Source organism: Moschus berezovskii, chromosome 17 (genome assembly GCF_049115385.1).
Source record: "Moschus berezovskii isolate FMDL1 chromosome 17, NW_MosBer_1.0, whole genome shotgun sequence".
In the NCBI taxonomy this organism is placed as follows: domain Eukaryota; kingdom Metazoa; phylum Chordata; class Mammalia; order Artiodactyla; family Moschidae; genus Moschus; species Moschus berezovskii.
The window spans coordinates 40,499,865-40,527,216 of record NC_142476.1 but is presented as its reverse complement, the minus strand read 5'-3'; the positions used below and the strand labels follow the sequence as shown (position 1 = coordinate 40,527,216).

At 50.2% G+C, this 27,352-nt stretch overlaps 2 protein-coding genes across 7 annotated transcripts in view; one reads left to right on the top strand and one right to left on the bottom strand.

Moving 5' to 3' along the window:
- Positions 1-6,516, top strand: part of ZBTB17 (zinc finger and BTB domain containing 17) — a 28,145-nt gene extending 21,629 nt beyond the window's left edge. For 2 of the 3 annotated variants that reach the window (XM_055419289.2, XM_055419290.2), the window contains 14 exons: positions 447-653; positions 1,503-1,691; positions 2,315-2,455; positions 2,795-2,914; positions 3,453-3,694; positions 3,771-3,913; positions 4,010-4,310; positions 4,476-4,563; positions 4,651-4,767; positions 4,858-4,978; positions 5,197-5,327; positions 5,638-5,847; positions 5,963-6,052; positions 6,137-6,516. In XM_055419289.2, coding sequence (XP_055275264.1) covers positions 449-653; positions 1,503-1,691; positions 2,315-2,455; positions 2,795-2,914; positions 3,453-3,694; positions 3,771-3,913; positions 4,010-4,310; positions 4,476-4,563; positions 4,651-4,767; positions 4,858-4,978; positions 5,197-5,327; positions 5,638-5,847; positions 5,963-6,052; positions 6,137-6,420 — 2,382 coding nt within the window. In that variant the 5' untranslated portion in view covers positions 447-448 and the 3' untranslated portion in view covers positions 6,421-6,516. Of the gene's footprint in view, positions 1-426; positions 654-1,502; positions 1,692-2,314; positions 2,456-2,794; positions 2,915-3,452; positions 3,695-3,770; positions 3,914-4,009; positions 4,311-4,475; positions 4,564-4,650; positions 4,768-4,857; positions 4,979-5,196; positions 5,328-5,637; positions 5,848-5,962; positions 6,053-6,136 lie in introns of all 3 variants that reach the window. The other variant, XM_088845351.1, reaches the window with a different exon arrangement.
- A 1,242-nt stretch (positions 6,517-7,758) lies between these two features.
- Positions 7,759-27,352, bottom strand: part of SPEN (spen family transcriptional repressor) — an 87,922-nt gene continuing 68,328 nt past the window's right edge. For all 4 annotated transcript variants that reach the window (XM_055419285.2, XM_055419286.2, XM_055419287.2 and 1 more), the window contains 9 exons: positions 26,689-26,814; positions 25,953-26,066; positions 24,969-25,082; positions 23,266-23,366; positions 11,125-19,267; positions 10,235-10,714; positions 9,880-10,074; positions 9,377-9,535; positions 7,759-8,921 (listed from right to left, as the gene is read on the bottom strand). In XM_055419285.2, the coding sequence (XP_055275260.2) occupies positions 8,790-8,921; positions 9,377-9,535; positions 9,880-10,074; positions 10,235-10,714; positions 11,125-19,267; positions 23,266-23,366; positions 24,969-25,082; positions 25,953-26,066; positions 26,689-26,814 (9,564 nt within the window). In that variant the 3' untranslated portion in view covers positions 7,759-8,789. The remainder of the gene's footprint in view (positions 8,922-9,376; positions 9,536-9,879; positions 10,075-10,234; positions 10,715-11,124; positions 19,268-23,265; positions 23,367-24,968; positions 25,083-25,952; positions 26,067-26,688; positions 26,815-27,352) is intronic.

Below are 27,352 nucleotides of genomic sequence, written 5' to 3'. Positions count from 1 at the left end.
TAAAGTGAAAATAAAACAGAAAGGTTTACATGGGACCCAGTACATCCAGTTGAAAGATCTGTTGTTTATTCTAAGATTCTGTCATGAATTCTGTTTGTAAAAAAATGTTAGGCAACCGTTTTTTTTAAAAAGTGCTGACAGTAATCAGTGTTTTGTGTTTACTTGGTTTTGACTTTTTAATATCATTTACCTGCTGAGATATGAAGGTGACTGTTTCGTGTCGGCCCCTTCATGTTTTCTGGGTTTTGAACCTTTCCCGGCCAGTCATTCTAGGAGTCTAGAAGCCAGCCCCTGGTCGGTCTGGGCCTGCAGAGGCATGTGGCCTTTGTGGACTTGGTTCCATCCTCCCTGTCCCCCTGCTTCTTGTCCGGGGGTGACGGGATCACTGGCGGGGCCGGTTGACGTCCTTCCTTGTTGGTAATGCAGAGGCCTGTGGCTTTCTCCAGCCATGGATTTTCCCCAGCACAGCCAGCATGTCTTGGAGCAGCTGAACCAGCAGCGACAACTGGGACTTTTGTGCGACTGCACTTTTGTGGTGGACGGTGTTGACTTTAAGGCTCATAAAGCGGTGCTGGCGGCCTGCAGCGAATATTTCAAGATGCTCTTCGTGGACCAGAAGGATGTGGTACACCTGGACATCAGTAACGCAGCAGGTACCCCACTGGGTCCAGGGCTGAGCTTGTGGCAGGCCCCGTGCCACATATGGCCTGCCTTGAGCAGCACCTTCCAGCTGTGGGGCACAGGGGGTGGGTGCCAGACTTCCCACACAGGACTCGGCCATAAGTGCGAGAGTACCAAGCTCTTACCATGACTGAGAGGCCTCTTTTGACTGGGAGCAGGGTGGTGAGGGGAGAGTGGCAGGAAGGCCTCGTGATAAGGTTCAGGCTGAGTGAACACAGGACAGGCTCATCAGAACGGGCAGAGAGCAGAAGGCTCTGAGCCCCTGGTCCCTTTCCATTGCTGAGTCAGTCTTTGACCCACTATCCCAGTGCCTTGATGGCAGTGGCAAGGTTTGGGGTCTGGAGGAGGAGTGTCAAGAAGGTCTTGGGATTGAAGAAGGCGCTAACTGGTCTTAGATTCAGGTTCCTAACCCAGGATGTGCCATGCTGCCAGAATTTTGGCCAGGGTGTTGTTTCCCCATTTTACAGATGCAGAAACTGAGGCCCAGAGAGGTCAGGTGACTAGCCTGGAGGTCAGATAGAGGGTTGGTGGCAGAGCCCTAATGAAGGCCAGTGGTGACGTCCTCTGTCTTCCGGTGATGAAGCGCAGTGGCTGGGTGGAGAGTGCTCAGAGTGGCCGTTCACACCCTCAGCCCTCTGTGGGTGTGCTTCTTTTTGGAGCCTGCCTCTCCACTGGCATGGGAGATGGGGGAAATGGTGGCCTGCCACTGCCACTCTGCTCTTTACAGATCCCTCCATCCTGCCATGGAGTGGAGCGACTGGACAGGGTGCTGGTACCAGGTCTTGAGATGGGTCTGTGACGGATGTCTGTGTCCTTGGCAGGCCTGGGGCAGGTGCTGGAGTTTATGTACACAGCCAAGCTGAGCCTGAGCTCTGAGAACGTGGACGATGTGCTGGCCGTGGCCAGCTTCCTGCAGATGCAGGACATCATTACGGCCTGTCACGCCCTCAAGTCACTGGCTGAGCCGGCTGCCAGCCCTGGGGAGAATATGGAGGCCTCAGCCGCGGAAGGTAAGCTTCTTGGCAGGCTGTTCCTGAGCAGCTGGCTCTTGAAGAGAGCTCTGCCCCTGCCTCTGGGACAGCGTCATAAGGCCTCGCCTGCATTGTGGGAAGCTTGTGGGGAGGAGCCGCAGCAAAATCTGAGATTGCCTCGCAGAAGGGCCCTTCTGCCCTCCCTTCCTGAGGGCACTGGGCAGCAATGCCTGGCTCAGGGCCTTTGCACCAGAATCCACTCCTCCAGCAGGCCTCTTCTCCCCCCACCTCCTCCTGCTCCTCTAGTGCCTCAGGAAAGCCCCCGAAGCCCAGTGTGGGCCAGAGTCCTCCTGACACACTTTGAGAAAAGCACACTCCTCTGCATGTAAGCAGCAGTCTCTGATTAGCGCCGTTTCATGTGCGAGGTCTGTCTCCCTGACCAGTCTGCCAGCCCTACGGCCGTTACATCCCAGGCCTAGCTGGCAGTCTTGGCGTGATGTTGGTACCTGTGAAGAGTCTGTTGAGTGAGCCAACCGACAAACCACTACTTAGGTGTATCCCAAGGGAGGGTCTGGAAGAGCTAGCGAGTTCTGGGCCACTTCACCCCTCCCAGTGGTGGGCACTTGATGGGAAATGGCAGGTCTGTCCTCTTCCATCTCCAGTGGGGGACAAGAGAGCCAAAGAGGAGAAGGCTGCTGCCACTGCGCTGAGTGAGCTGGACCCGGCCAGGAGCAGTCCGCCCGTGGGCCCAGGCCGGGAGCCCAAGGAGGAGCGAGGTGGCCAGGCCGAGAGCACGGGCAGCGGTGAGTTGCCATGCTGAGGATCCGGCTGGCTGGCTGTCACCTGCCTGCAGTGTGGGCTTCAGCACCACAAGTGGCTTCCTCGGGAGGCTCTTGGGGGTGAGGGTACACAGGCAGCTACATCCCTTGAGCTCAGGCTCCCCAGAACAAATTGTTGGTTTTTCTGGGGCATCTGTTAAAGCCAGAGCATAGACTCAAACAGCCTGAGCTGGGATGTGCCACCCCCCACCCCAAACCCCTGGGGCCACAGCCACTTCCAGAGGTCTAGTCCAAGAGACCCATCCAGCCCTGGGACAGAGGGCCCCCCAATCCAGCCCTGGATGCCCCCACCCCCCACCGCAGGTGCAGAGCAGACGGAGAAGGCAGATGCTCCCCGGGAGCCTGTGGAACTCAAGCCGGACCCCACGAGTGGCATGGCTGCTGCTGAGGCTGAGGCTGCCTTGTCAGAGAGCTCAGAGCAAGGTACCTTCCACCGGCCAGGTCGGCCCTCACTTAGGTCAGCGTCCCCCACTCTTCCTGCCACAGCTGATCTCACTCTGAGTCACTCTCACATCAGCTTTTGGGCCAACATCATCTGTTCTCATTCCTGAACTTTGATGTCAGTTTCTTGGTTGTACATCCTGGCCTTGCTTCTTCCTCTTAGCACAGAAGTATGGCTGTCCCACTACTGGCCCTGCTGTTTCTCCCTGAGCTGAGCACCATGGGGGAGCTTTGCTGCCCCTGGCACCCACCCCTGCCCCCAGTGCTTGCTGGCTGACAGCATTCTTCCCACCTGGGTCACCAGCTTGGGGACCTGATGGACTGAGGCCCATCTGTAACCTTCAGGTAGCACTGTCCAGGTCATCGGTCTCCCTAGGCTTCCTCCAGCTGCCCTGCAGCTTCCAGACCCTGCCAGCCGTTTGCGAGGCGCCCACGCAGAGAAGAGCCGGCCCCCAGCCTCACTTGACACCCCCACCGCCCAACCCCCAAGATGCCTCAGTGTCTGCCCTTCTCGTGGTAGAAATGGAGGTGGAGCCGGCCAGGAAGGGAGAAGAGCGAGAGGAGGAGGAGGGCACCGCGCCCGCGGTGGTCAAAGAAGAGGGGCCGCCACTGGAGAAGGGCGAGGCCCCAGAGGAGAGTGAGGAGTCAGCCAGCACGGACTCGGGCCAGGAACTCAGCGCTGAGGCGCGAGGCCTGCGCTCGGGCACCTACGGCGACCGCACGGAGTCCAAGGCCTATGGCTCGGTCATCCACAAGTGCGAGGTGCGCCGCGGGCGGTGGCGGCCCCGCCCCGGGCCCCGCCCGGCTCCGCCCCTGACCCCGCCCCCTGCACCCGCAGGACTGTGGGAAGGAGTTCACGCACACCGGGAACTTCAAGCGGCACATCCGCATCCACACGGGCGAGAAGCCGTTCTCGTGCCGGGAGTGCAGCAAGGCCTTCTCTGACCCGGCCGCCTGCAAGGCCCACGAGAAGACACACAGGTAGGCCCTGGGGCCGCCCTTTCCTCCGCCTGACCCACCCTGGATCCCCACCGAGCACCCCCCCGCGACCCCTACTCCTCCACGCTCTGCCGCCAGCCCGCTGAAGCCCTACGGCTGCGAGGAGTGCGGCAAGAGCTACCGGCTCATCAGCCTGCTGAACCTGCACAAGAAGCGGCACTCGGGCGAGGCGCGCTACCGCTGCGAGGACTGTGGCAAGCTCTTCACCACGTCGGGCAACCTCAAGCGGCACCAGCTGGTGCATAGCGGCGAGAAGCCCTACCAGTGCGACTACTGCGGCCGCTCCTTCTCCGACCCCACATCGAAGATGCGCCACCTGGAGACGCACGACACCGACAAGGAGCACAAGTGCCCGCACTGCGACAAGAAGTTCAACCAGGTGGGTGGAGGGAGAAGAAACTGGGAGGGCAGATCCGGAGGGGGTTTGCCTTCTCCACCGGACTGGAGGAAGGGTGGAACCCCCCACAGGACTGCCCGGAGAGGACCAAGACCAGAGGTTCCGGGGAGGGAGGGGCTGGCCCTCTGACCCCCTGTCTGGGCGCAGGTGGGGAATCTGAAGGCCCACCTGAAGATCCACATCGCCGACGGGCCCCTCAAGTGCCGGGAGTGTGGAAAGCAGTTCACCACCTCAGGTAGGGCCCGGCTGGCCCCGGCCTCCACCCCACGGCGACCCCGCGCCTCCCCACCTCCTGCCAAGCCTTCCCTTGGTCTCGCCACAGGGAACCTGAAGCGGCACCTGCGGATCCACAGCGGGGAGAAACCCTACGTGTGTGTCCACTGCCAGCGGCAGTTCGCTGACCCCGGCGCCCTGCAGCGGCACGTTCGCATTCACACGGGTGGGTGGGTGAGCCTCGCGGGGGCGACGCGGGGACATGGAAGAAAGGGAGGTGCTAACATCTTGCCCCGGCTTCTGCCTGCGTCCCCAGGTGAGAAGCCATGCCAGTGTGTGATGTGCGGCAAAGCCTTCACCCAGGCCAGCTCTCTCATTGCCCATGTGCGCCAGCACACCGGGGAGAAGCCGTACGTCTGTGAGCGCTGTGGCAAGAGGTGCTGCCCTTCTGCCTGCCCCCCCACCTCCCATCCAGGCACGGTGGCGTCCCAGCACTGGGTGGGCGGAGAGGGTCAGACAGAGCACAAGCCCGCTTTGTCCGGTCCGCTCAGGAGCCGGTCACACGGCTGTCCAGGGCAGGTCCCCAAGTCCTCTTCCATCTCAGCCCCTCCTTAGCCTAGGCGGTTCAGTGCAAGCCCCTCCTCTGGCCCTGCAGATTCGTCCAGTCCAGCCAGTTGGCCAATCATATCCGCCACCATGATAATATCCGCCCCCACAAGTGTAGCGTGTGCAGCAAGGCCTTCGTGAACGTGGGGGACCTGTCTAAGCACATCATTATCCACACTGGTGAGTGTGTGCCCACTTCTGTCCCAGGCCCTGACCCTGGGCCGGGTGGTGTGGGGGGGAGGGGTGGGAGACGCCCTGGACCCTAGTCTTGGGAGCTGACACTTGCTGCAGGCCGCCTCCAAAGCAGTTTAACTGCCAGGAGGGCCCCACTTTCTCAGACTTTCTAGAAGGGCCATCTGTGCTTCAAGTGGCCACCCCAGAGCATTTCCTGCTAGAAAGACAGGGCTGCAGGGGAAGCTGGAGGCCACTGAGGTCCTCCCCCCTGCACCCTCCCCCCAATGGCAGGAGAGAACCTTGCCTCCCCCCCCAGGAGAGAAGCCCTACCTGTGTGACAAGTGTGGTCGCGGCTTCAACCGGGTGGACAACCTTCGCTCCCATGTGAAGACTGTGCACCAGGGCAAGGCCGGCATCAAAATCCTGGAGCCAGAGGAGGGCGGTGAGGTCAGTGTGGTCACTGTCGATGACATGGTCACGCTGGCTACCGAGGCACTGGCAGCAACGGCTGTCACACAGCTCACAGGTGCGGACATCACTCAGCTCCCAGGGCAGCAGGGGGTGGTCACAGCAGGGCTGCCTCTGGGGCATCTGCAGAGGAGCAGGTGACCGGTCTCAGGCCTTGCTGATTCCGCCCACAGTGGTGCCAGTAGGGGCCGCAGTGACTGCTGATGAGACTGAAGTCCTTAAAGCCGAGATCAGCAAAGCTGTGAAGCAAGTGCAGGAAGAAGGTGAGAGGGGAGCAGAGCTGCCTTCGGGGAAGGTGGTGGGCCTGAGGGCCCTTCCTGCCGTGACCGCACCCCTACCTCCCACAGATCCTAACACCCACATCCTCTATGCCTGTGATTCCTGCGGGGATAAGTTCCTGGATGCCAACAGCCTGGCCCAGCATGTGCGGATCCACACGGCCCAGGCACTGGTCATGTTCCAGACAGATGCGGACTTCTACCAGCAGTATGGGCCGGGCAGCACGTGGCCAGCCGGGCAGGTGCTGCAGGCCGGGGAGCTGGTTTTCCGCCCTCGGGATGGGGCTGATGGGCAGCCTGCCCTGGCAGAGACACCCCCTACAGCCCCTGAATGTCCACCGCCTGCCGAGTGAGCAGGCATCCTTCCTCCTATTTAAGGATGGATGGCACCCTAGAACTGAGAAGGGTGACCCCATTCCCTAGAGAGAATAAATTTGATTATTTTCTAATGCTGCCTGTAGCTCCCTGTGGGGGTGGGGTGGAAGCTTTAGCTGATGCCACAGAAGGGCTGCTCCACCAGTCACCAGCCAGCAGAGCCCGCTTCTTGGGAAGGCCAGGCTGCCCCTTTTCAGGGAGCCCCGAGACCTGTCTAGAAGGAGGCTGACTCCTTCGCCAGAGTTGGGGTGTGGGCAGCACACCAGAGAAACCGTGGCTCCACAAGCCCCGTCCTCTCATCCGGTCTCCTCTTTGGAGGCCTCTCACTTGCTTAACCTGAGGACTGGACCTTCCCTCTCTGCCGTGGAACACAGCTGTGACCCTGCCCCCCTCTGCTCACGTGTTGGGAGCTGGGCCCAAAGGGCTTGGCCACACTGCTTACCAGGATCCAGGACACCCGTGCAGGGCCCAGCTCGAGGGCTCATTCAGCCAGAGCAGCAAGGTAGGCAGAGCAGAGGCCTGGTTCTGTTGGGTTTAAGGAAGCCAGAGAGCACCACATTGCTTCATGGTAACTCTGGCTGCAAGATTAAGGCCAGGCCAGCGTCATCTTCTGGGAATACTTACTTGCCCTGAATCAGTGGAATCTCTAAGGTGAGGGGCTGGAGGAACAGGAATGAGCGGCCCAGAGCTCTGATGGGGAGGTGGGCAGTGTAGCAGTGGGGATGGAGAAGCAGGGGGTCCCCAGATGCCATCTCTGCCGCTTCTCCATATGGCTTGTCCCCCAGCGGTTGTAATTCCTCACTCAGAGACAGCAGCATCCAGCACTGGAAGTGCAGGTCTGTCTGGAGTCCAGGGGTGCTGCAGGTGAGACCAGTCTTTGTGTTCTACCCCTCCCTGCCCAACTCCTCACCTTGTGGTGGGTCCAGCTGTTCAGACGCAGCTGCTGCAGGGCCAGCCTGCACCTTACCCAGAGGAGGAAGGGACAAGACCCCAAAGCTTTCTTAATATGTTTCTGAGTTTGACTGGGCAGTGGCCCTATTCTTTATCAAATTTGAAGTGCCTTCAACATTACCCAGAAACCAGTTGGGACCTTGAAGTGTCACATTACCACTACAGCAGTGAAAAGGTGGTTAAAGTCAGTCTGTGATGAATTTTTGTACAAGATAAAATGATCTTTGGGGAGGATTAGTGGCAGAAAGGAGATGGGTTCCATATACAGACTTAGGGGATTGAAAGCAAACATGGAGTGAGGGCTTACTGTTCTTAGAGGCCAAGGACCCCTGGTCCTCCCATCCAAGTGAAAATCACATCCACACTTGACATGTTTTGTATTTTTTAATAAAGTTTGTAATCCAATGGACACACAAAACAAAACTGCGCTGAGAAAAACAGTTTCATAAATTAATAAGTGTTAGGAAGTTGGGGGAGAGGTCAAGGTCACAGGAAGAAGGGAAGCCAGTCTTTTTGTACAGTCTTTTTGTGTGTGTGACACTTCCAAATTGTGGGAGCAGGGCCCGTGCTATAACGAAGCGCACTTATACAAATGGGTGACAATACAAAGTCTGAGTATGAAAATAAGATTTTCTCTGAAAACACATTTTTGGCACAGATTAAAAAAAATGTATGTCAGGGAATTTGATTTTTAAGTCAGTATTATATATATTTATATATATTATATATTTATATATACACACATCCCAAGTTCTGCATATTCCACTAGGAGAGAAAATCCTTCCATTTGCTCTTTTTGATTGTAAACTGTACATCCTGGGTGAATCAAAGACGACGGTGGCAGAATGAAGAGAGGTGACATCCAAATGAGCAAGGGGGAGGGGGGAGTGGGGACCAAACAACTCAATGAAATGTTCCTTGACCCCAAGGTTTCAGCAGATGTTTGAAGTCCTGCGTGAGTCTGCGATGTGTGTTCACGTACACCAAGACATCCAGAGTGTCACAGCCTGTCTTCACTGTGCAAAAGTCCAAGTCACTAATTTAGTGCAAAGGCAGTTCTGTTTTGTTTCTTAAAAACAAAAACAAAATCCCACTGCCCTGTTCCTTTTCTCCAAAAAGAGGAGAGAGAAACCCAGCCTCAAGGTGTCTGCAAGTCCATCAGTTGGTGGTCTGTCCTTGGGCTAAACGTCATGTAAACATACAAGTAGCAGCACCACTGCCCAGAGGGGTCTGTCCGACTGAGCCGGGCGGGCGGGCAGGAGGGTGAGGCTGGCCGTCTGGCAGTGGAGTCTGTCCCCTTCGGCAGCTTCTTCCTCCACTCGGCTGGGTTGTCCTGTGTGTGACTTTTTGCTGCAGAGCCTCAGGAAGATACACTGAGTGGTGACCATTCAGTGGCTCACACAGAGGCAATAACAATCATGAGGTGGGGAGAAATGTTGGAGATGCTGGCCAGGAGGTCAGGGGCCAGCCGGGACAGGTGACTCTCAGAGAACTCGCAGGGTGGGAAGATCTGCAGCACGTAGGCAGGCTGGAGTGGGGACGAGAGAGAGAACTGGGACCCCCAGCTTCACATCACCCACCCACTACCTCTCCTCCCTCAAACTCCCAACTGGGGGGCCCTGAAGGCCCAACACACAGAGCCAGGCTGAGTCAAGTTCCCAACCAGCTAAGGTCTCTTGAGACTTTCAGAAGAAAACTAGCTATCAGAAAACAAACTAACCGCCTCCCTGGGACCCTCTTTTACTAAAGAAAAACCTTGCTGTCTCAGCTGTCCACTGTCTCCCAGATGGGCAAACAGCAGTCCTGCCCATACATGCCCATCCCCAGCTGGTCTCCTCCATCCAGAATGCCCCTTTGTCTAGCTCCTCTGGAAAACAGTCCTGGACTCCTCTAGTTGGCACTGGCAGGTTAGTCAAACTGCCCAACAACACTACCCACAACCCCCAGAGGCATGTGCGTGCCAAGGCAGGACGCTGGGCTGACCTGATTGGAGCCGGGGTTGGGAACATTGATGATCCCTGCCGCCTGCTTGGCCTGCAGATAAGTGATGAACGCAGCCTTGAGCGACTCTGTCTGGCTCACGACATCCTCTTGGTCGCGGCCGCAGGGCAGAGCCAACAGCAGACAGTAATCTGTCTCCACCTGGAGAAGAGGGAGTTGTCAGTGATCAGAGGCCACCTCACAAAAGAAGGTCAGAGACCAAAAAGACGACTATCCAACCCAGGGGATTTGGCTCCTAAATCCACAAAAAACCCTACTACTGAGATGACCTTGAGGTCCATCCATATACTTGCTGAATGAAAAAGAGCCTCATCTCTGGGTCTAGAGAAACTTTACACCCCTAGTGGAGACAGAACACGCCCTTCATCATCCACTCCAAGAATCCCATTACTGCACCCCAAAACAAGCCAGGGAGACAGTGGGGGCCACCCGTGCCCTCCCTCTTTGTGGGTGGGACAGTGGCTCACCTGGGCCCTGAGCCTTACCGTCATCCTTCGGGCAACCCCTTCCAGCTGTGAGGCCTCCAGCCGCATCCTCTGGGCAATCCTCAGGGGGGGCCCTCCTTCAGAGAGGGGCAGGGACCGATGGGCCAGGACATTGTTGCCAGAGACGAAGTGGAGCTGCACAGCAGCCGTGTCGTTCTTGAGGGCCAGGAGGCCCTGCCACACGATGGGGTACTTCTGCTCGCAGGGAAACAAAGAACAGTGAGCTCACGGCTAGAGAATGAGGCCATGCTGGTCATGGCCCTGAGTAGAAAGTGCTGATCCAAGTGGGGATCTCAGGATAGTGAACACAACGTAAAGCTTGGAGGGTGGTAGGGGAGGCCCTGTCCAAGCTTACCTTCAGAAGTTGCACCATATCCACAGGCCTCTGGGAAGTCAAGTGTGAAGAGGAATCTTGTTTGGGGGTGGGTGGGGCTTCAGAATGGGGCAGAGCCAGTCCCGGAGGGGTGCTGGGGCCTGAGGAGGTGGGGACAAACAGCGGCTGCTTTGGGGCAGCCTGAGCAGGAAGAGGAGTCGGGAGGTCAGGTTTCAAAGAGACACACACAGGGGAGGGATAGGAGGTCTGGCTCGTCTCTGCCTGTGCCCTCTGGACCTGGATATGAGGCTCAGCCGGCCTGCTGGCAGAGACGTTAGGGAGGCGCGGCTGCTCGACTCCTGTCTGGGTGCCCTTGGCTTCCTGGGACACCGGAGGCATCTTGCTGCTTGGAGGCTGGCTGAGCTGGGAGGGCTGTGCAGGCTGGGCGGGCTGTGCGGATTGCACAGGCTGGAGGGGCTGTGCGGGCTGAGCGGGCTGTAAGGGCTCGCCTTCAGGGGGGCCCTGGAGTTGGGTGGGAAGAAAAAGGAAGAGTCAGTCTGTTTCACACAAAGAGCATCCTGCCCTCAACCAAGCAGCCAAAAGCCCCCGGATGGGTCACCTGCAGGGCAGCTCCTGGCAGCCAGGCCCCCAAAAGAAGCTTTAACCAGATGGCCCCGCTCTTGGGCATTCAGGATTGAGGGTTCTGGTAAAAAGTCACCTGTTTCCTACCTTGTCACCCCCTCGGGTCAGAGCTGCCACACCACCCACTCCCACTGTGAGCTCCCTCATGTCCCCAGGCTCTGCTGTAATCTGATCCCTTCATTCTGAAGTTGAGGAAGCTCCTCTTGAAATCCACAAAAAGGACGACATATTTCAGGGACCTCATTGGTACCCCCAACTCTCTGGACCAGAGACAGATTGGGTGTGCTCACCTGGGCGGGAGTCTTGGTCCGGGAAGGCAGGCCGATGGAGGCCGCGGCAGGGAACTGCGTGTGTGTGAGCTGGGCTGGGCCATGGTAGGTGCGGACGTCTCCGTACCGGTACTCCTGGAAGAGCTCCCCGCTCGAGTGCACGATCTGCACCCCGTGGGTCACCACCACTGGTGGGGTCAGAGGCAGCCCCTGGAGCTGGTTGCTAGGGGTGACTGTGAGGATGCGGGCCTCCCCGTGAGAGGCAGGGGCGGGGGCAGTTTTGGCATCTGCCGTCTTAGCAGCTTCTTTCCCTGGCTGCTGAGGGGCCTTGCTGGCTGGCGGCACCTTCCCAACTCCGTCTGCCGCCCGGGGCTGCTCGCTGACGGCCGTCACGTGAGGATGCACCATGATCCTCACATCCCGAGGCACGGTGTATGGGTGCAGCCGGTACTCAGACTGCATGACCAGCACCTCCGACTGCACGGGGGCTGCGGCTCGAGCCACGGGCAGGTGGTAGTGCACTTCCTCCTCTGGAGGGTGCTGGGAGGCCAGGGCGGGCACCCCAGCTGCGGCTGGCTGGGGGGTGCCGGTGCGCTGCGGGGCCCGGACCTCTATCTGCTGCGGCTGCAGCGGGGCCCGTGGAGAGTGGAGTGTCTCAGGCCGGATGCTGTAGGTGATGCTGGGCAGTGTGGGCGTGTTCATCCTCACCTCGCCCTGAGACAGGTGGCTGAGGGACACAGTCTGGGTGATGCTGTGCGGAGGCATGATGACAGACTGCTCCGGGTGGATGCTGGAGATGAACTGGGGCACAGGGATGCCTGCCGCCAGCATGACCGTGGCGTTCGTGGACAGTGCGGTGGACGTGGTGCTGCTGGGGTGGCACGCCCGTGGGAACGGGCTTGGAGCGGGCCCACTGGGTCGAGGGGAATGCGCATCTGGCTTGGTGGCTGCCAGGTGGGACACCGTTCGATCTGTCGGGGTGCTGGGCCCTGATGTGACGTGGTTCACTTCTGCTGGCAGTTTGCTGGGCAGAGCCGGAGCGTGGTGGGGAGTAAGAGTGGAGCCCAGGTTCGCCGGCTGAAGGACCTTGGTCTCTATTTTGAGGGTGACGGGGTCAGCAAGCTTTTTGTTCGTGGTGACTATGCTCGGGGTGAGGACTAGCTGGTTGTGAACCAGCACGGGGGGTGTGTTTATGCCCTGGGTGAGGACCTTCACTGTGCCACCCTGGGTGACAGGTGTGGACACAGACAGGTGAATGGGCTCGGGCTTCTCCAAGGACGGGCGGTCGGCCTTCACCGATGAGATCGCAGGGGATGCGCTGTATGTCTGTGCAGTCAGTACCAGAGTAGAATGGGTGGCCACGTTTGCATAGCCTGAAGGAGCTTGAGGGCCTTTGGCCGGAGGCTGAGACGGTGTGACAGAATCGGGTTTGACCTGAGACTTGGACACCGACTGCTGAAACTCAATGTCCATCGCGCTTGCTGGGGGGATCTGGCTAATTTTGGCGCTGATCCGCTGGGGCCCTTCAGTCTTCTGCCCCGAATAGCTCAGGAGCACAACCCCTTCGGAAGTGTTCACACGCAGCCCGGCACCGGAGCCTGTGTCTGCTGGGCGATCATCAATCACAGACATAGACCCCGGGTGGAACCGATTGTTGTCATTGCTGCTGGACCTCTGTTTGCACTTTGCTGACGGTGCGATCACTGCACCTGCCACCGTCACGGCACCCGTTGTCGTGGCTGTCACACCCCCAGAGGCAGCGGTCACCGCACCCGCCGTGACCGTCACTGCACCCGTGGCGGCATTCACCGTGCCTGGAGTGGCGTTCACTGCACCCGTGGCAGCGTTCACCACACTGGTGGCGGCGTTCACCGGAGTGGTGAGAACGTTCACGGGCCCTGTCAGGACATTGACTGGTCCCTTCAGGACGTTCACGGGGCCAGCAGGAGTGTTCACCAAGCCTTTCAGTGTGGCCACTGAGCCCTTCACAGGGCCTTTCAGGGCATTCACAGGGCCGGCCAGTGCATTCACCGGGACCAAGGAGACATTCACCAGGCCAGTCAGGGCACTCACTAGGCCCGTTAGGGTCTGAGGAGCAGGTTTTGTCAGAGTTATCTTCTGCGAATTCTCCAAATCAATGCTGACAGGCATCCGGCTAATGACAGAAGTAATTTTGGGAGCAATGACTGGAGTCACCTTTTCTTTGTCAGTGGCTACTGGAACCTCTGAGGCCTGCGTGTCAGAGATGTTAGTTACCGGAGTTGCTGTTTTTTCTTCTAGAACAGGTTTTTTAGATTCAGCTGGAGGGGGCAGTGCCTCATGCAGGCAAGGGGCAGCGCTGACAGGCTCTGCAATGGCAGCTGTGACACTCGTGGAAGTGACACCCGTAGCAGATACATATTTGGGGTCCATGAGGATCTTCCTTAGCGTACTGGAGCTGGTGTCGATGTCAGAGGCCTTGGTGTCTGGGGGAAGAGCCGGAGACGGGGTAGACTGTGCCTGTGGCTCCTCCTGCCTCGTGATCCACTCTGTCACCTTCGCAGGGGGACTCTGCTGTGGGATCCCCCCAGCAGTGACAGGGAGTGGGAGCTTTGCTATTGTTACAGAGGGAATTGGGGGGGTGGGCATGCTTGAGTCACTGGGCGGGGTCACTGGGTCACTTTCAATGATGGAGTGCACCTTGAATCTGGCTTGAGGCTCGTCATGCACAGGGGCAGGCTGCGAAGGAGGGGCGGGGTCTGGGGGCGCAGGCGCTCTGCTCGGAGTCTCCTCCTCCATGCTGCTTTCTTGGGGCAGATCCTCTCGGGATGGAGTCTTGCTTGGGTCAGAAGCACATGACTCAGAAGCAGTGCACTGGGGCTTGTCATTCTGCTTTTCTTCCTGTGGAGCTTCTGGGGGTTGTACCGTCGTCCCGTCACTTGAAGCGGGGCTCTTGCTTTGAACCTGGTCAGGTTCAGGGACGTGGGTCTCTGCAGTGCTGCCTGTTTTCTTGTTTGTATTCCGTTTGCGGCGTGATCGAGTAGTCTTCTGGCGCCCTTTATCTTTCCGAACCAGAGTAACTTCTGCTTCTTTTGACCCCTTGGCTCCTGGCACTGAGTGGGAGGTTTCGCTGCTATCTCCTCTGGCTTCCTTGTTGTCTGCTGGGCCTGCTGAGGGGTCAGATGCACTGCCTGGTGGCCTAGAAGATTCAGCAGCCGCCTCTGTCTCCAAGATGCCAGACACAGCCTCATTGGTCTCAGGCTCCATGCCTTCCTCAGGAGGTGGTGGATCTGTCTGAGATTCCGCAGGGTAAGGTGGCGGTGCAGGGAAGTTTTCTGGCTCCCCAGAAATGTCATTGATGATGGACCCGATGGCCGCGGCCAGTTCTGTTTCGCTGGCTTGGTGTGCAGGCTTGTCCCTGTCCTCTGTAGAGAGGCCCTCTGCGGCATCAGGAGCTGCTGCTTTGAAAGCTGCGGGTGTGGAGGTTTCTGTGAGCTTCTCGATGTTCTCCACGGCCTGCTCCAGCTCCATCTGCCGGGCTAACTGATTTGCTTCTGGGGACTGCTTGGAGGCAGACACATCCTCCTTCTCTGGTTCCTTGTCTGGTTCAGCGGGCTCACCGTTCAACTGTGATGATACACTCCCCTCCTTCTGGGGACTCTTGCTCTTTTCGGGGGAAACTGCCACGACCCCAGCCTCCTTCTCCACCGGCAGTTCTGAAGGGCCTGCAGCCACACTGGGACTCACGGTGGCTTCCGCATTTTTCACGTTTGCAGATTTGTCCACTGCCGACCTAGAGTTTCGAGATCGTCCTCTCTTTGACTTGGAGTTTTTCTCCGGGGCTGCTTTTTTCTCCACTACTTCAGCTGGGGGCGTTGCAGGTGCATCTCTGCTGATTTCCTTCTTGTCGCGTGTCTGTTCACTCGCGGCTGCTTCTCTATCAGCCTTGGGTTTTGTATTATTGTCTCTCACGTTCGCTTGGGGACTCCCCTCAGTGGTCGCCGCAGGACGCTCGGGGTCAACTTTGGGTTCATTTCTCCCCCTCTTCCCTTGTTGACCACCAGCAGCTACTTTCTGGGATCGTGGGGATCTCCAGCCCTCAGCTGGTTTGACCGTCTCGACTTCTTTGGCCTCGGTCTCGTCATCCTCATCGGCCCGACGGCGAGTCTTTGGAGGCCTCCCCCTCCGAGGGGTCGTGGGAACCGCCGCGGCCTCCTGCAGCTCCCGCTCCAGTCTCTTCCTGGTCACTCGCGGCTGCTCCACAGGCTCCTTGACTGGAGAGCGGCTGTCATGATCGCCCATGGTTGCGTAAACACTCCTCACATTCCGGCGCCTGGTTCGGCCAAGTGGCAAGCTTGGCTCGGGGTGTTCAGGGTCCGCGGCTGAGTTTTTAGAAGCAGTCCTTGTAATCTTCTCTGCCTCCATCTTCAGTTCTAAAAGCTTCTGTGCTTCTCCCCGGGGAGAATTGGACCGCTTGAGCTTTTCCCGGTCTATCCTCTCACTCTTCCTGGTGACGGGCTTTTCCACAACACTTGCTGCAGCTGCCTGAACGGAAGTCTTGGAACGTTTACTTTTGTTTGGTTTTTTATCTTTTGCAGCAACTGGAGGATCAGTCTCTACAACTTCAGTAGCCGGAGGCGGAACCTCAGGAACGTCTTCCGTTTTTTGACTTGCGTTTGGTTCAACGTTAGTGGCCAAGTCTGGCTTTTCCACTTGAGGCTCATCGGCTTCTTCAGGCTTCTGAGTTGGTTTTGAAAGTGTCTGGGTGCTGTTAGGCTCAGGATCTACACTGATCTCTACCTGGGAAAATGAGGCCCCAGGAGTTGGAGGCTTGGCATCCAGATAAGGCAGCTGATCGACTGATGAGCCTCCTTCAACAGCGGAAGGAGGCTCGGCAGTGTCTTTCCTGGTGTCCACTCCTGGGGGCAAGTCTCCTTGCTCAGGCTGTTCCACAGTGATGGAAGCCAGATCTGTATTTGCGGGTTTTGCTTCTTCCGGGACAGAGGCTGGCTCAGTGGTCTTTTCTTCTGTCACCGAAGGCCCCTCTCCAGTCTTTTCACCAGCTGTCTTCTCCACTGATGCTGCTGCTGACTCTGGAGCTATAGCGGTGACACTAGGAGGCCCAACTGAAGATGGAGTTTTTAGTTCTGGCTCTTTAGTCTCAGAAGCAGATTCAGGGGTCTTGGGATGATCCTCTGTATCTTCCTGTTTCTCGACCTCTTTGGGTTTCTGGTCTTTTTCTTTTTCTTTCTGTTGCATTCGTGTGAGTTCCATGAATCTGCTATGGAAAAGAACTACTGGCTCTTGAATCAAGTCAGTTGTGTTATTCAGCCCATCAGAGGTCTGCCTCCCATACAACCTGCCGGAAACAAAGTCAGATTCTTCATCTTTCCTCTCTAGATGCTGCAGTCGCTTGGAATCTTGTTCAAAGATTGAGCTGTGTAAAAAACGAGAAGCAAATAATTCTTGCCTTTCCTGTTCTTCTTCTTTATGGTCATCTTTCTTATCGTCCATTTTTCCCTCTGAATCAGTCCGGATTTTCTTCTTTTTCATGTACCAGGATGGAATAGGTCTTGGAGCAGAGTCTACCTTTTCTTTATCTTTGTTGTTTCGAAAATTAGCAAATCGGGAGTCCCAGTCAAGAAAAGACCAATTTTCTTCTCGAGAGGAAGAAAGGGATTTGGCTCTTTCAAGCAAAGCCTTAGTGTCTGGTGTGATTGTCTTATCCAATGCAAAAGAGTAAAATTTGTTCCTTTCTAAAGAACTGGAGAGTCTTTCCTCTCTCTCACGTAGTTTGTCTTCTCTGTCCCTCAATAAAAAAGACAACCGAGAACTTTCAAATAATGCAGAGGCTCTAGGTGAGTGAGATTTGTGTTCACCATCCTCATCAGAATCAGAAGGCACCTCGCCAGGTTCCAAGTCACGGACAGACCTCTTTCGAAGGCTGTCTCTCTTAATTATGCTGTTTGGGAAACTCACATCAAATCTGCTGGCATCGTGTTTCATTTGAGAATCCCACCGATTTAGTTCATCTTCAGGATTCAAGACAGATAGTTTGATTTTAGCCATGTCTGCCATCTGTTCTCTCCTGCTTGAATCATAAGGATTAAATTTCAAGGACTCTTCTCTGACTGTTATATGAGAATAGGGGAGACCTTTGTCATCTACTTTAGGAGACCCTCTTATGGACAGTACCCTAGGAGAACCAATAGGGTCATCATCTTCGTGGAAGGAACCAAGCCGGACACTGGGAGAACCACCAGTCCTTTCAGAATCTTCACTGATCTGGCGTGAACTTCTATAGTTCCTTTCTCTCTTGGTGCAGATGTCAAAATCAACATGGTCCATCCTTTTCTTTTTGCTGGGAGGAGAGTCATCGGTGACATCCTGAGGGGGTTTGCCTACCTCATGAACAAGACTACGTCTTTCGTATTCATCCACCTCTTTTTTAGGACTGCCAAACTTCTCAGACTTGGCTATTTCCATCTCCATCTGCTGTTTTCTACGACTCTGCTCCATTTGTTTTCGGTAACTCTGCGTGTGATCAATATCAATGCCAATTTTTTCTTCAGTATTTACTGAATGTGGTTTCTCTTGGCCCGATTTACATTCAAGTGGTTCATCACGAAGACTGCAATAGTTTTTCCGATTATCTTCTCTCTCTGGTCCTTGATCATCTAATAGCTCCAGCTGTTTGAGTTGTGGTTTTGAGGGAGTGGATTTTTTTGACTGGATTTCTTGATTTTCCACAGATTCACCTACTGGTTCTCTCAGTCTTGCTTGCAGATCTGAGTTGGGCCTTGAGCCAGTCCCAACAGAAATACTGGTAAGCTCCTGACAGTCTTTGGGGCTGGGCACAGCATTAAGTCTGTCTAGTTTAAGTTTTTTAGATTCTCTTTTAAGAATTTCTTTCCTCATAGGCTTTTTTTCAGACTCTCCTTCCCTCAGCAGAATGACATCTCTAGATGACACATCAGGCTGTTTCTTTAAAAGCACCCGAGTATCTTCCATCTCTGGACTACTTTTCTTGAGGTCTGATTTCTGCCTTTCTACTTTCAAATTGGAATCTGCAAAACGCCTTTTCCTCGCCTCCAGCTTCTCCAAATCCCCAGCACTCACCCCATCAGCACTCTGCTCTGGTTTTAAGTGCTTCCTGGGTTTAGGCCGGCCTTCCTTATCTACCACTTCTATGTGGCTTGAAAGCCCCCTTTCCTTTGGCACTTTCATCCTAACAGATTCCAGTTTAGACAATTCAGATTTTACAGGCTCTGTCTGAGAGGTCTGAAGTTTCTGATCTAAGGCAGAAGACTTGACAGAGTCATTATCAAGCTTAGTTTTCAGCTTTTCCAAAGGGGCATGGTCAATAACCTTCCCCTCTTTTTCTTTCACTCGTGTCAAAACCACACAAGGCATAAGTTCCAAGCGGTTTTTGGCTAATCCTTCTTTGTCAGCTTTCTCTCTGCTCAGTTTATTAGAACTCCTCAATTTTTCAGGGCTTTGTTCTCTCTCATTTTCTTGGTCTGTTTCCGAAGACTGAGAACTTGGGGAATGAACTTTTCCTTTTCGTTTCTGCTTGTCAGTTTTGTCCTTCTCCACCTTTTCCTTCCTTATTAAACGTCTCTCTCTTTCCACTCTCTCGGGATCGAAAGTTCGTTCTTTATCTGTCTTCTCATTCTTTGCATAGCGTTCCAAACGAGGTTTGTCAAGTTTATCATATCTTGGAGGGGAAAGTGAGCTGCAGCTTCCACTCCGGTCTGAGGAGCGGCTGTAAACCCTCCTCTCGGAATCACTCGGCAGTCTCTCGGACTGTGAGGGAGATGCTCCAGGGCTCTGAGGGCGCCGCAAGTGCACTGGACTCTGACTGCGTTCCACTGCTCTCCTCTCGTGGTCCCTGTCCCGGTCAGACTCAAATCTTTCTCGTTCTCTTTCTCGTTCCCTTTGTCTATAACTGTATTCCCGAATATCTTGCTCATAAGGATCATTTCTATAATCCCTATATTCCCGGGGATCATCATAATATCGTGATTCATAGTAGTCTCCTTGGTAAGTTTCCCATTCTGAATAAAATTCTCTTCCTCGAGCTGGATAGTCCCGTCTGGAATCCTCAGGATATGTGCCTGGAGTACGGACATTCTCATAATATGTACGGTCTTGGCTATAGTCATAAGATCCCCTTCGTTCTTCTCTGCCAAAGAGAAAAGAGAATATATTGGTTTTTTGTTTTCTCGTCAATGACACATTTACAGAGCCCTGCTTCTAAAAATCTTTGCCATTATTTAATTATTAGCACTGGAGCATCCCTCGTGGCTCAGTGGTAAAGAATCCACCTGCCAATGCAAAAGACATGGGTTCCATCTCTCACCCAAGACAAGGAAGGAGAGGAAATGGCAACCCACTCCAGTATTCTTGCCTGGTAAATTCCACAGACAGAGGAGCCTGACAGGCTATAACCCATGGGGTCACAAAAAGTCAGACACAACTCTGCAACTAAACAACGACCGAATCATTAGAATTTCACCATCCAATACCACAGTTACAAACCACAGGTGGCCACTAAGAGCTTAAAATCGGGCTAGTCTAAATTGAGGTGTGTATAAAATACAGACTAGATCTGGTAGATTTAGTCTTTTGTTTTTTTTAAAGAAGACATATACTTCAGTAATTTAGTCAGACTGAATACATGTTGAAACAGTATTTCAGACAGACTAAGTTAAAATACATCAATTACTTTTCTGCCAAGAGATAGTCTTACCACAGCTTCGGAAACAAATGTATTGTTTGAAAAGATAGATTAACAATTTAACTAAAATCTTTCTAACTCCACAACCTCTACCTCAATACACAGTTTAAAAAAACACATTGGGGGCCAGTCTCCCTGGGCTCCATCTTTACACTTATAAAATGATACTGTTATTTAAGAATAAGTTAAACAAGAAGGTTAAATAAGATGAAACTTTGTAAAAACTTTCCTAACATAATACAAGGCACATACTTGGCCTTTAGTAATTGCTACTTTTCCCCACCCGGGCAAATAACAAATTATGTATTACAAACTGTGTGAGATAATTCCTTAATTGTAAAAGAATTCCTTAATTGTTAAAGTGACATGACCCAGTGCATTCAAAATAGGATTGAATTTACATGCAAGAACGTGTATGGTGTATAAAATGGAAATTGACCTGTAACAGAGGCCAATTCCTTTACTCTTGGTTCAAGTCCTATTTTTGTTCTTTCAAACAAGTGTGGCTTACTCAGTCTACCTCGTACTACTAACAGCAGCTCAACGAAGCATAATGAACCTTGAACCTAAGCTTCTAAAAGCATGAGCTTTTGTCTTTCTGGCTCATAGCAGGTACTCAAATTTGTTGAAAGAATGAACCTTAGAAAAGTATGTAAAAGTTGCTACTGGGCAATGTTCTAACCCATTTTCAACAGCAAATGAAGCATCTAGACTTAGCATTCAACACTGGAAGCATCAATAGCACCTTATTATATGCATTTGTACTGAACTTTATCATTTCAAAGAGAATCATTTATGACACATCTATGATATTTCATTTAATAGGATGACCAATTCAAGATGATCCTTCTACAGTTCCATAGGAATCAGATTCTTTGCCTCAATACTGGCCACCCATTTTGTAAAATTAGGCTGACTTAACTCATTATCACCATAAATACAAACTCCAAGGAAGCATCACTTTCACATGTAAAGGAGAACACACTATAAGCTTCCTTTTTTCCCTTGATCACACCATGGCTTACAGGATCTTAGTTCCCCAACCAGGGATTGAACTCAAGCCCCTGGCAATGAAAGTGCAGAGTCCTCACCACTGGACCACCAGGGAATTCCCTAAGCTTTCTAATATAAAGTGGTTAAGACACCAAGAATGGCTGTAAGTTTACTGCCTGCATTAAAAGTAGGTTTAAAAATGGCTTCCAGGTATTTTCTAAAATAAGCAAACTAAAACTATGTCCAAACTGTGAAAGAAAAAAGTTACAGAAGTCAAAGGTATACACGTAAACATTAGTGCCACACTGTTCAGTTTAATAAATGATGATTTTGTACACATTTTGCCGGACTCTACCAAAAGAAATGAGTGTTCCTGCCACCAAGGAACTCAAGCCAGAGACAATAAAACTGCACACCAGTACTATGTACAAAAGGCTCTGGCAGGACCCGGAGGGACTCTGAAAGGTCAGGTTTTCAGAGAACGCTGTTCCCATGACTACACAATATCCAAACTACCATAAGTAGGTGAGAAATTCATCTAAAGCATAATGTGACCCCATAAATTTGTGCTGAGAATCACTTTGGTGACCTGTAAGACTCAACACACTAGCAGGTAAACTAAATGCACTGGGTTTATTTCCAGTCAGTCACTTAGGAGCCTGTGACCTTAACAGCAAAGTCATCTGATCGTCAGTTCCTACTGTAAGTAACACATGAAAAGAGTCACAGCCCTATTCAAATCCCTGACACTGTATTCAAGGGAATAAAAGAAATACTTTTAAACTGCAGAGCCCTATGAAAATGAGTCATCACTTGCTTTCTTGAGCTGAACTGTCATTAGCGGGTAAAGCATCCCCCCGCCCTACTTATTTATCAACTATTGAGTGGCATGACTTCCTTCCACTCTATGGAAAAGGCAAAGATTCTTAAGTTCTACTGAAAGGAATGCATTCCAGAAACACTGAACCCAAATGAGGCAAAACTGGGTCACGTGAAGTCCCACACCCTCATGCTTCCTGCTTTAGAGATAAACTCCACTCAACAGGGGTAAATGACCAAAGAACAAAGCCAGAGCCAGATCATCAGTAAAATGAATTAATTTGAGTGGTAGTATTAAAAAACTAACACCCACATAACATTATCCAACCCTCACAAGACACTGTTCTCAGAAAAATATTGAACATACACACAGAGAATTTTAATGAAATTTTTATGTCTTAAGTGCCACTAGATCATCAAGACATTTTCCACTCACTTATGGCTAAGAATTCCTATAAGCACTTAAAGTATTAACAATGACTTCATATTGTGGGGGTGGGGGTGGGGAGGATGGAGAATCTTCCCTGTAGAGGATATGTAGACCATGTTCTCACATATGTTCATTCTCTTTCTCTCTCACACAGAAAAATTTAGAACGTGGATTCCAATTCACTAGTGAAAAACCACTGACACCTTAGAAGTTCACCCTTTTGGAAATTTGTCTGTAGGGGACATTTTTCATTAAAAACCGCCCAAGTATTTAATGACCATTACACTAAACACCATGAGGAAATGAAAAAGAAATATATACCTTCTTTGATTTAAACAAAAATGAAGTGGCAAGAAGAGGCAATAAAAAGGGAATGCACTCAATAGGTTTCTGGGATCATGATCAGGATTTGCCTCATCCTTGCCACAGAGCCGTTTCATACTTGAGTGTCTAAAGGCATTTCTCAAATAGTCTTTTGTCTAACACATATCTACAGGGGTGGAGATCTAGTACAAACATTCCAGGAGATTTAATCACAGAGGCAAGTTTGGACAAAGCTTTATCATATGGATGATAGCTTCCATTTTCAAATGTGATCAGCTTTTGAAGAACCCACTGACATTGTCAGGGTGTTTTAATATATGTGGTCTAAAAAAGAATTAATCATCAGTTCTGATGCAATTTTAAGCATTAGCCTGATTTAGATGGTGACACCTTAAATGACTGTGAACTGTAATGGTTCCTACAATTCCCACAAGCAGCAGAAAAAATATCAAATATCACATAACCATGACTGCAAACATTAACAAGTACGGTTTACTTTATTTTTTGCCATGCCATGTGGCTTGTGGGATCTTAGTTCCCTGATCAGGGATTGAAACCAGGTCCATGGCAGTGAAAGCAGCAAGTCCTTCCACTGGAAGGCCAGGGAATTCCCAAGGATTCTTTACTTTCTACATAGCTAAAGTTACTAATTTATACAACTTTGGCTTTCTGATTCACAAATTATTTAAGAGATCTGAATTTAAAACAAAGCTCTTGATTTTTTAATGTGTTTCCATACGTGGGGATAATAAAAGGGATAAGTTTGAGGGGAATGAGAGTAGCAATAAGGCATGAAAAACATAATTTAATCCCATCTAAATTTTATGTACTAGAAATTTTAAAATTCAAGCTATGCTGATAGGTTGAAAATACATACCTTCTTTCTACTAACATTTCATAAAAGTCTCTAATATCTTGACCAGATTTTTCCATACAGTGATAAAATGCCAGCTGACTTTCTCGATTTGCAAAATCCACCTTAAAAAAAAAAATGAATATCAGGTGTTTAATTCAAGTTTCAGATTTCAATGATGGAAAGTGTTACCAAATTTGAAAACTCTTCTTCTGGATAAATTTCAAGAAAATGTAACTTAAATTTCATTTAAGTGAAATAGTCCTCATAACTAAAACTGTACTTTTTTTACTTGAAAGCTCTCAAATTCTACAGAAATCTTAATAAAATTTAAAATTTCAGAACCCAATCCTGAAGAAGTGGAGAAAGCAAAATAAAAAACTGAAACATACCTATCAGGATTCTAGGCCATCAGTTAAATAATCAGACCAACTAAATCTAGTAATATCTTATGAAAAAAACAGGCTTACAACCCAACATTCAAAAACTAATAAGATCATGGCATCTGGTCCTATCAATTCATGGCAAATAGATGGGAAAAAATGGACACAGTGACAGACGTTATTTTCTTGGGCTCCAAAATCACTGCAGATGGTGACTGCAGTCATGAAATTAAAAGATGCTTCCTCCTTGGAAGAAAATCTATGACAAACATAAACAGCGTACTAAAAAGCAGAGACATTACTTTGCTGACAAAGGTCCTCTAGTCAAAGCTATGGTTTTTCCAGTAGTCATGTATGGATGTGAGAGTTGGACTAAAAATAAAGCTGGGCGCCCAAGAATTGAGCTTTTGAACTGTGGTGCTGGATGAGAGTACCGTGGACAGCAAGGAGATTAAACCAGTCAATCCAAAAGGAAACCAACCCTGAATATTCAATGTAAGGACTGATGCAGGAGCTCCAGTACTTTGGCCACCTGATGCAAAGAGCCGACTCGTTGTAAAGACCTTGAAGCTGGGAAAGACTGAAGGCAGGAGGAGAAGGGGCAACAGAGGATGAGATGATTGGATGGTATCATCGACTCAATGGACATGAGTCTGAGCAAACTCTGGGAGATAGTGAAGGACAGGGAAGCCTGGGGTGCTGCAGTCCATGGGGTCACAAAGAGTTGGATATGATGAGCAACTAAACAACATCTTGTGCATAAATTTGCTGGAACCACAGTTAGAACACAAAATATGGAAGAACATTTAAACTTTACTCAGTGGGGCCTTAAAGTCACTAAAGCATGATATTCACCATCTATCAATATCTTATTTTAAAAAGACTGATTTCAATCTAACCATCAGTTATTAAGTTCATAAATTCCTTGAAACTCTCATGAACAAAAGTTTTTAAATAAAAATACTTAGACAAAAGATCATACTTTCAGTGATTACCCATTCTTTAAGAGAAGAGGGAAAAAGATCAAGAGAGGATCATTCAAGAAGCTGGACTGACACTTGGAGCTCCTGGGAGTGCAGCCTGCACTGAGAGCTCACTCGTGAGCACCAGGAACCCAGGGTGTAGGGAAGCATACTTCCTCGAATGAAGATTTTTAGGGAAGGTTCTGTGGTAATGTTTTATGACTCTGTGTCCTTAAGTAGTCAAATGTAAAGAATGTAATATTGACTTTGAAAACTGAGGACATATACTAGATGTGCTGTAAGCCAACAAAATGCCAATCATTAAAAGGTTGGGATCCAAACATGATTTTGTTTTGGTTCTGCTTAAAGTCATTCTGCACACCTTTATTTTATTCCCACCAATTTTCCTCCCCTTGGTCTCTTTTACAGCTGCTTGTGCATATTCAATTTCATTGTAAAGAACCAGGGCCATGCCTTTTAAGCGATCAAACACCACCTGTAAAAAAACAAAACAACATCAGCCCCAACAAAATTCTGTGTTAGTCCCAACAAAATCCAAGTCACTAACACACTGCCAAGAATAAATATATATATTTTTTATTCCAGAAAAAAATTTGTTTTTCCTGATGATGCATGTTATAGTAAAAACACAACAAAATGTCATAGGAACTGTTTAGATTAGTGGATACTGTGGCCTGAGGTATATTTATTTTGTTTTTCTGTATTCTACTTTTTCCACGTTGACTGAGTACTGTCCTATATTCAAGTAAGTACTGACAAAAAACCACCAGACCAAAAAACTGTTTCTCCTTACAACAAAAGCTACACTTAAAGAAATGTCAAAGTTCTGCAACATTCTCCCACAATGTAAAATCTCCTTTTAAGAAGTTAAAATTTTAACCTTCACATAATGGAATGGGGTCCAGAGACCCTTTTCCTGTTGTTTGTGAATGTTACACAACAAACATTAGTTGAATGAATATTCTGTTGTGTGAGTGTTTTTGAAAACTATCATTTTTTTTAAAAATCAAGTCTAATTACATATAAGTGTGAATGTGAATAATTATATAATCAGACTAATTTTAGTGAGATAAAATTATAGAAATCCCTAAGCAACAGTCTATTTAACAGTATTTTGCAGACTGGTTCCAAAATTAATCATTTTGATGGGTTCGATACAGTTTTTTCAAAATACTCATATCATAAGCAAGTGCTCTTCTAGACCAAATTTTGGAAAAAAAGAGAATTTTAATGTATGAGTTACTAAAGAAAAGTCAGCAGTAGAAACTGGGTCTGAAAGGACAGGATACCAAAAGAAAGGAAGTCAGTAGTAACTTAAAGCCACATACCCAAACCTCCCACTTACCTTTACCACAGGCCCATATCGGCAGAAATGTCGTGTTAAATATTGATCTGACACATTTGAAGAAAGTCCGTCTAACCACACACAGTTTGTAGGCATGCTCTTTCCAAAACCCAGCTGAATACAAAAGGCAAAATTTCTATTAGTTAAGCCACCAATTATTCAACAACAAAAATTGTGAAAAAACTTGTATTCTGTAGGAATCTTATCAAACCACCACCTCAAGTGGGAATCATCAAGTTAAAATCAAACAAAAATTTGCACAAAATTTATCCTGCCTGGCTAAGTGAGTATTAATTCAGATTACAGTATAACAAGATAAGGATGCAAAGAAGTTTATTACCTTTATGGTTATCTAACTGTACTAGCCACTCCAGTACTCTTGCCTAGAAAATCCCATGGACAGAGGAGCCTGGTAGGCTGCAGTCTATGGGGTTGCTACGAGTCAGACACGACTGAGCGACTTCACTTTCACTTTTCACTTTCACACACTGGAGAAGGAAATGGCAACCCACTCCAGTGTTCTTGCCTGGAGAATCCCAGGGACAGGGGAGCCTGGTGGGCTGCCGTCTACGGGGTCACACAGAGTCGGACACGACTGAAGTGACTCAGCAGTAGCAGCAACTGTACTATTACAATTTTAAATAATCATATATACCAAAAGAAAACACCTCCAAATCTTGAGGGAAAAAAACACAGCAAATATTAACAGCACAGCAACTTATATAAATTCCTTTACCTTGAGACGATTATTTCCAAGGTATTCCCCATCCATCTTCTTAATAGCCTTACAAACGCTGGCAATGTCACAGTATTGCAAGAATGCATACTGAGGGACTCCATTTACTTTCTTAATATCAATATCCTGAAAAAAACAATTGTTGGATACCACTTAGTGATATGCCAATAAAATATAAATCAGAATAAACCAAGTCCATATGAGCTACAGATTCCCTCCAAACCACTTGCTTAGTTACAATTATACATCTTAATGCAACTGTAAATAGCCTAAAAATCTATTCAACACAACATTTGTAGTCACAAACCATGAAATTCTTCTCACGTGAAGCTCTTTGCAGAAGAGCAACTGCAATGCAACTCAAAACTCAAAATTTTAAATCCATAATACCTGTGTTAAGAGAAATTTATGATAAGAAGTAAAAAGTGGCCTATTTAATGAAAACCTAACAAATAATTCCCTTCTGCAGTATCTAAAATCCTTATTAGGGGCAAGCTATTTAAAATACAGCATCTGGGAAGAATAACAATGATAAAGAAGTCAAATTTTCAAAAAGTGATTTGAAATATGCAATCCTGAATCAGAAGATTCATTCTATTAGTATATCTAACTGAATCAAACCTGGTGACTGATAAATGTGGTAATAATCTCTCATACCCAGAAA